Raw genomic sequence first — 8,767 nt, forward strand, 5'->3', positions numbered from 1 at the left:
TGGGGAGCAGACCATCTCATTTTTGGTGGCGGTTCTGCACAAAATCGCCTTAGACCAAGATATTCGATGAGATCATGAAGCAGCTATTAACGATGCATTTGCCTTATGGTGGTGTCACCAGTGGTATCGACGGCGCGCAGAGCTGCGGGAACCAACCCTAGCAACAGACTAAAGACTAGCGCGCTACAAAATACGTAGGTAGAGTACGGTAGTGCTTTCTCGGTTCGTTACGGCATCTTTCAGAAGCTATAAGGTAGGTTTTCTTTATATTATACCTGTATTTATCCGATCTTCTTGACATACATACAGGTAGTGACAATTTTTAATATAGACGGTGGCCTCTACAAATCAGACTCTTCTTTTTCCATATCTTGGCTCCTGTATCAGGTTTCGTTGCTTCAACCTGAAAAGACTGTCAATACTCTTAGCAAAAAGGGCTACCCTGAACCATCAATATATTCCATTCTTTGATTTGATTATACCACATTTCGCTCATTCAGCCCAACCACAACCCGGATTCAAACTCGCAAACAGCCGTGTCTGCTGACGGCCACAATGTTTGCTCTCCATGGGATTCAGAGCCTTCGGTTCGCTCGTTGAGGTCCAGGAAATCACGCGCACTTCCAGAACTCGTTCCCTTCCACGAACAAGAAATCTATACTTCTAATGTCAAAATTTATTGGTCGCTCCTCATCCTTCGTAATCTCCGCCAGCTGTAAAGGTTCTTTCAATTCGGATGGCTTCATTTTGGAGAAGGTAGTCGACTCTAACAATTTCGCACGCTCGTACCAAGCCTTTACTCGTTCGGTAATCACTTTGAACTTGTGAAAAGAGTCGTGATGTTCTGCATGCGCCGACGTGACGCTGATGCTGCCAACGTGTGCACCCAAAGCGTCCAAGTAATAGGGCACCTTACAAGCTTGCCATAAGCGAAACGGTTCAGGACCTGGATTGGTGCAGAACGCGAGCTTAATTAGGACGAGACTGGCGTGGGCGACTGAACCTTTCTCCAACATTGAGTCTTGCTCGATTATGTCTCGAGATAGCTGGAGATATCTGTCTAGGAAGGATTTTGTGGTTTCGAGGCAGCCTGTTAGGAGATTCATTCGGGCGCCAGAATGTTTGTTTAGGTTGATGTCTGAACTTGTTGATGGGCTCTTGTCTGGGGAGACATGCAGGGAGACTTGGTGCAGATGAATACAAGTACTGTCGTACGCTAGCAGAATTGACGGTATACAGACCCCGTCTCGTGGGAATAAACCTCGCAAGTATTGCAATCGAGACTTGAAAGCCTTGACTAACAGGTCTGCTCATTCCGATCCAATCCATGGCCTTTCATCGTTCATTGGATCATCCCCAAAGACAAGTGCCATTTCCTCGGCGAGTCTCTGCAATTCGACGAAATGGATGAGTTGATTATCTGATGGCGTTCCACTCCCAGTGGCTAGTGACCGGCAACACTCCCCAACCTGATCATTGTACCTCATAATGACAGGCTTTCTGTTTACCATGGAGAGGCAAGATGACAGACAAGACATTCCTACAAACGCTCTTTTCACTTCCGCGGCAGACTGTCCAGGTTTTCGGAGATCCAACTCAATGGTCACAGCTACAGCTATCTGGACAAGCATGTTGATCTGTCCGCCCTGTAGCTTGAAGTGAAAATGGTGCCAAGCCAGGTAGATCAACAATCCCTAAAGCAGGTCTAGATCTTTTGCTCCTTGGACTATCACCTTAGTGCTAATAATTATCTTAGGGTCAGCTCTCCTTTCTCATCACACAAACTCGAGTAACGAAACAAGTCTAGGGAGCACGGCGATAGGAAAACCCTTGCCGCCCCCTCAAAACGGCTCACTACTCATATCCAACCCATGAATGGGAAAGGTCTACTCGGCAATGTTCATACCTGAGGACTTCTCGAAACTCTTGTTCAAGAGATTCCTGCAACTTGAACTGCTTCCTCGAAGCAATTGTGAGGACGGACAGTAGCAGAAAAGGCCTTTCACGTCGAAATGAATCCATAGTAAATTTTGGTAGTAACACGAAAGGAAAACTTGCATAGTCCGTTTGGAACGTTTTTATGAGCTCTTCGGCATCCTGGAATGACATCTGCTCGACCTGTGGAGACTTCGGAATTAGCACCGCTTCGGATCAAGAATACTAGTTATGAGACAGATCCACAAGAGCATCATACCACACATCCTGCAGTACCAAATAGGAAACAGTCGCTTCGATGTACGTACTGGAGGGTTTGTTGCCTTGAGGTGTTGGACAAATATCGATTGGGTATCCTAAACCTGAGTCTACAGGCGAGGACGCCTACTTGCTCGAGGACTTGTGGTGCCGGGTTGTTCTGCGGCATCAAACCCGTCTGAAGCAGAGAATAGATATCATCAATCCTTTTCTCTACTTTTGAGATTTGTCTAGATCGCCAGGATAGGACAAATTAGCAAACTCTGCAATCAACCAAAAAAAGGTCGTCAGGGGGGAAAGCAATCATCTCTAGTCTCGTATGAGTCCTTTTTCAACATCGCGCCGAGAGTATGAACCCATATCGAGATGCTCTTGTAAAGATGCAATGATATGGTTTATCGCACAATTGAGAATGGTCCAAGATCAGTCACTTCCACCACTATGGCTCCATTCCTTGTGCTCAGAGATCCAGAGATTTGATAGGCATTGCTGTAGAGAATGAAGAGGTCAGCTACGATCCTTGTGTCTCGTATCACAAACACACTGGAGAGCGCATCCTTGGGCCGAAACCAATCTTCACAGATGACTCAAAACTTGGCGAGAGAGCGAACATCCCGCAAAGTATATATAGACATCACCGGCCCGAATTCCACCAGTTGTTGTTGGCCCAAGCACGCAAAGTTGGCATTGAGGTCGAGTATGGCCAGCGTGTGATCGAGTATCTCGAGGATGCGGCAGCCAGAAAAGGCGGTGTCGTCGTTCAGGGCGGGAGCAAGCTTGAAGCCGACCTTGTGGTTAAATTTTATTATAAAGTGGGAAATTATTTAATAAAAAAAAAAATTTAAAAAATAATAATATTACTTTTTAGAAGATTAATATTTATCTAATATTAAAATATTTTTATCTTAAAGTCGTTTAACTTATAATATAAAAAAGATCTCTTTACGCTAGTCGCTAGTATTAATATATATAATAATTTTTTAAATTTTAATATAATTAATAATATAATAATTAGAATAATAATAAGAAATATTATATCTTTATTAGAGTTATTAATAGATTAATTATATTTATTTAAACTTAATTCTTATCTTCTTTATTATTCTTAGCTTCTTTAAAATTTCTTATTTATTAAAATAACTCTAATATTATCTAGAAGTTCTTTTAAGATTAATTAAATAATATACGCTATATAGAAAATATATTATAAATAATTTAAGAACTTAAATTCTTTAATATTAAGCGAGTTATTTATTATAAAAATAAGAAAGATAAATAATTAAATTATTAAAGAGTATATTATTATTACTAGCGTTATTAGTTATAAATTTAAATATATAAAATTAAATCTTATATTTTATAAGAATTAAATTAATAATACTTATAAGTTTCTAATTAATATATTTATCTTCGATATACTTAAAGTCTATAAGAATCTTATATTATTATTAATTAATATTAATAAAAAAGATTAGAATTATTATAAATAATTAATAATTATAAAATAATTAATAATTTAGAATTAGAGAGACTTTAATATTATCGACTAATAAATTCTTTAATAATCTTATCTCTAGCTCTATAGCTTTTCTTATTAATTAATTCTTTATAATAAATATTAACTTTAATTATATATTAAGAGTTAAGATAATATAAGAGTTATAATATCTTAGAATTATTAGTAATTATAAATAAAATATTAATATTTATAATTTAGCGATAAAATTATTTTAAGAAGTCTTCGCGTATAAGCTTTCGATCTTCTAGTATTATAAGAGAATTTTAATATTATCTTTTCTAGAGTAAATAGTAAATTAGATATTCTATTTATCGTTTTATTTATTAATAATTTATATTATCTAATTTAGAAATATATCTAATTTTTATAATTATTAATTAGATTCGTTTATTATAAACTACTTAAATTAGATTTCTTAATATATCTCTTAAACTTAATATATACTATTATATCGCTTATTTTATAATCTATAAATAAATAAATTAGAATCTTATTATAGTAATAATAAATAATATATAGCTCCTTCAAAATCGACGAGCGTATATTCGTTAAATTATATTTATTTCTAGAATTTTCTAATTTCTAAGTCTTAATAAATAGGTTAATAATCGCTATTAGATTTAAACTAATTCTATATAATCTATACTATCTTTATTTATTACTATATTTATTATTTTTTATTATTAATATTAAAAAGAAAGTAAGATTTATTACTATCTTTATATCGAAATATATTTATTAATATCTTATATTAAGTATCGTTAATTAAGAAAGTTAAGTTTACGCTAAATAAAGATCTAATTAATATCTTAAGATTAAGATATTTAAAGAGAAATTAAAAGAGATATATAAATAAATAAAATATTAGAAATAAAATAAGATTAATATTTAATATATAAATTCTATCTTCTCGCTATAATAGAAACTTATATCGCTTTAATAACTTATATCGCTTTAATAATATATCGCTATATTATTCTTAATATTTTAAATTAAAGATTAATTCTTTCTAATTAGCGTTATAATTAGTAATTATATATTTAAAAGTATATAATAACGCTAATATAGAATTAATATTTAATTTTATTAATTTAAAACTCTAATTAGTCTAGCTATTAACGCTTTTCTACTTAATATAATATATACTTTATTTACTTTAATATTAATACTTATTTATTATTATATTATTTTAATTATTAGAATTAAAAATTATATTTATTTAATTAATATTCTAATCGCTAATTATATTAATAAAAGCGTATATTAATATCTTAAAATTATTAAATTTATTTTATTAGATATTAATATAGAATTAAAATCTAATTTAAACGCTTTAATAATTTAATTAGCTAAACTAATTATTATCTAAATCTTCTATATATAAAAATTAAATCTTTTATCGCGCTAAGATTATTTTTAAATATTAATATCTTTCTTATTAATATAACTCTCTCTTATTTAAGTAATATTATAATATCTTTTACTTAAGCGTTAAAATATTAAAATATTATATTCTTCGCTTTTAATTAAACGATATTATCTTTAAGTTAATATCTTTAATCTTATAAAAATAATAATTAATTCGTTATAGACGAAGGCGAAAAAGAAATAATATCTTCTTCTATCTTTATAATAGAAGAAGAGAAGAAAGTAAGTAAATTAATTATAAGCTATACGCGACTTAATATCTAAGAATAATAAATTAATAAAGTTATAATATTAAAATAAAGAGCTCTTCTTTATAATTAATAAATATAAGATTAAATAGAAATTAATTAAATTAATAAGATTATCTTTAATAGATATATCGCGTATATAAAGAATATCGAAATATATAAAATATATATAAAATATAAGAGGGCGTATATATATAGCTATAAATATCTAAAGTATATTTAAAATATAGAAAGAAGCGCTTATATATAGCTCTACGATATATATTAATAAAAAAGAAATTAATCTCTTTTTCTAATTAGCTTTCTAATTAATATTTAAACTTAATCTATCTTTAAATAATATTTTATTCTAATAAGATTTTAATTATATAATATTAGTTAGCTCAATAATAAATATTTAATATTATTCTTTTCTAATTTACTCTCTTCTTTCTTAAAAATTCTTTTTATTATTATAATATTTATATTATAATATACTTATTTATTATAATACTATCTATATCTAAAGAAAATAAAATTATTTTCTTTATATTCTATAATTAAATTAAATTAATAATATTATTTTTATAAAGTAAATATATATCTAATAGCGCTATATCTCTTAATATAATAATTAATTATAATATTAATTATAATTTATTAATATATAATATTATTATTTATTAAAGTTATTAACTCGATAATTATAAAAGCTTAGAAAATTCTTAATAATTTATTAATTATTAATTTAGACTTATTTAAATTATTAAAGTAAAGTAAAGATAAGACTTCGCGAAGATAAAGATTAGAAGATTATACGCGAAGTTTAAAAAGTATAATTATAAATAAGAAAAGTGCGTAATTATATTAATTATATATATCTAAATTAAATAATAAATTAATTATATATATTAATTATATTATTACTAATTAGACTTTAAAGTTTATATATTAAAGAAAATTCGCGAATAGTAGAGATTAATAAATTTAATTATTTTTTAAATTATATTTATTTAAATAATAAAGAAGATCTTAATTTATATAACTTTAAAATCGATTAATTCGCTTCGAATTTAATCTCTCTATACTATATATACTTTAAGAAGCTATAAAGATAAAATTAGCGAGTAATTTTAATAATATAACTTACTCTTTAATAATTATAAATAAAGAAAATTATTAACTAATATCTAGCGACTTAATTATATATATTTTATATAAAAAGAATTACTTTATAATTAAAAGATATATAGCTTTTTAGATAATTATAATAAGATATAAGTTTATAAATAATAATATAGTATTATTAAAGTCTAGACGTAGTTTTTATAAAAAGAAAATATATAATAAATAAAAGAAAAACTATTCTAAGTTAAGAATAAGATATTCTAATTATTATTCTATTTATTACGCTTAATTAATAATATTTAACTATTATACTTAATCTAATAACTTTATATATTTTATATTTATAGAATAAAACTTCTTAAATCAATTTAAATATAGATATATATTTATAAAAATACTACTACTTTAATAAAAGAGGCTTTCTTATTCTAAAATCTATATTAAATTAAAGATTATATTTCTATATTCGATAGCTTTAATTTCTATAGTTATTATTAATATCGCGATTAAATTTATATAATAATAATACGTCTTTCTTTATTAGCGGTATATCTCTATATTCGATAGCTTTAATTTCTATAATTATTATTAATATCGCGATTAAATTTATATAATAATAATACATCTTTCTTATTAGCGAGTATTCTCTATATTTAATAGCTTTAATTTTTATAGTTATTATTAATATCGCGATTAAATTTATATAATAATAATATTCTTTTTCTATATTTAATATTTAGCTTTAATTTTCTATAGTTATTATTAATATCGCGATTAAATTTATATAGTAATAGTATACCTTTCTTATTAGCGAGTATTTCTATATTTAATAGCTTTAATTTCTATAATTATTATTAATATCGCGATTAAATTTATATAATAATAATATATCTTTCTTATTAGCGAGTATTTCTATATTTAATAGCTTTAATTTCTATAAGTTATTATTAATATCGCGATTAAATTCATATAATAATAGTACATCTTTCTTATTAGAGTATTTCTATTTATTCGATAGCTTTAATTTCTATAATTATACTATTAATATCGCGATTAAATTCATATAATAATAGTACGTCTTTCTTATTAGCGAGTATTTCTATATTCGATAGCTTTAATTTTAATAGTTACTATTAATATCGCGATTAAATTTATATAGTAATAATATATCTTTCTTATTAACGAGTATATTAATAATCGTAAATAGCTAAAATATAATAGAAAATAGTAGATAACTCTTAATAATATTCGATTTTAAATCTATAGCTTCTTTATCTTATCTAGAAGTAAAGATATTTATATCTAGAATTTAAAATAAGTAAATTCTAATATATAGTTAATAAATATCTAGATATAAATCTTCTAATACTTCTCGCTAAGCGTTTAACGCTTAAAAGAAGAATATTAATCTTTAATTACGCTTATATAAATCTTTTAAAAAAAGCTATATATTAATAGAAAGTCTTAATTTATATTAATTTTAATTATAAAGATAATTATAATTATAATTCTTAAATATAATTAGATATATAAGTTATAAGACTTATTACTAGCTAGTAAATAAAAAGATTAAATTCTATTAATTATTCTATTTAATATCTTATTTATTATAAAAATATAGAGTTATCTTTTAAAAGCGAAACTTTAAAGATAATAGTTAAATAATATAATATATATATAATATAAAATCTTATAAACTACGCGCTAAAAGGGAAGCTTTAAAATTATAAAATTAATTAAAATTTAATAGCGATAAATCTCGCGTAAAGCTTAAGCTATAGCTCGCGTTAATAATATATAATAAGAATAATAATAGCTAGAAGAATATATTATCTAGTTTTTATTAATACTTTAATATTATTAAAGTAAAGACAATATCTATTAAAGCGATAACGATATCTATTAAAGTAATAGCGATATCTATTAAAGTAGCGGCGATATCTAATAAACGCTTTATTATAACGCTTTTAAATAGATTATTATCTCGCGTAATCTAAAATAATATTAGCTTTTTCAAGAAGCTATTAATAATAAATTAAATATATATAAATTAAGCTCTTTACGCGGTCTATCTATATATTAACTTAAAGTTATTAATAAATAAAAAATAAATATATAACTTAATATCTATATTATACTTTAAATATTATTATAATAATATTAGATTATTTAAATAGAAGTTTAAGATATAAAGAAGATAGTCTTATAAGAAGAAGAGTTAATATAAAAAAGAAAGTCTTAGAGAGAAGAGAAAGCTTAGATATCTATCGCG

At 26.0% G+C, this 8,767-nt stretch overlaps 1 protein-coding gene across 1 annotated transcript; it reads right to left on the reverse strand.

The window, feature by feature from the left end:
* Positions 1 to 611: 611 nt before the first annotated feature.
* Positions 612 to 2,881, reverse strand: HO173_007012 (uncharacterized protein; the record flags this gene model as incomplete). Its single annotated transcript, XM_037308917.1, has 3 exons — positions 612 to 911; positions 2,598 to 2,682; positions 2,832 to 2,881. 3 exons carry the CDS (start codon positions 2,879 to 2,881, stop codon positions 612 to 614), a joined length of 435 nt encoding a protein of 144 aa, XP_037164181.1.
* Between the last annotated feature and the right edge of the window lie 5,886 nt (positions 2,882 to 8,767).

Source organism: Letharia columbiana (genome assembly GCF_014066305.1).
Source record: "Letharia columbiana isolate WasteWater2 chromosome Unknown Sc0000022_s0, whole genome shotgun sequence".
Classification (NCBI taxonomy): domain Eukaryota; kingdom Fungi; phylum Ascomycota; class Lecanoromycetes; order Lecanorales; family Parmeliaceae; genus Letharia; species Letharia columbiana.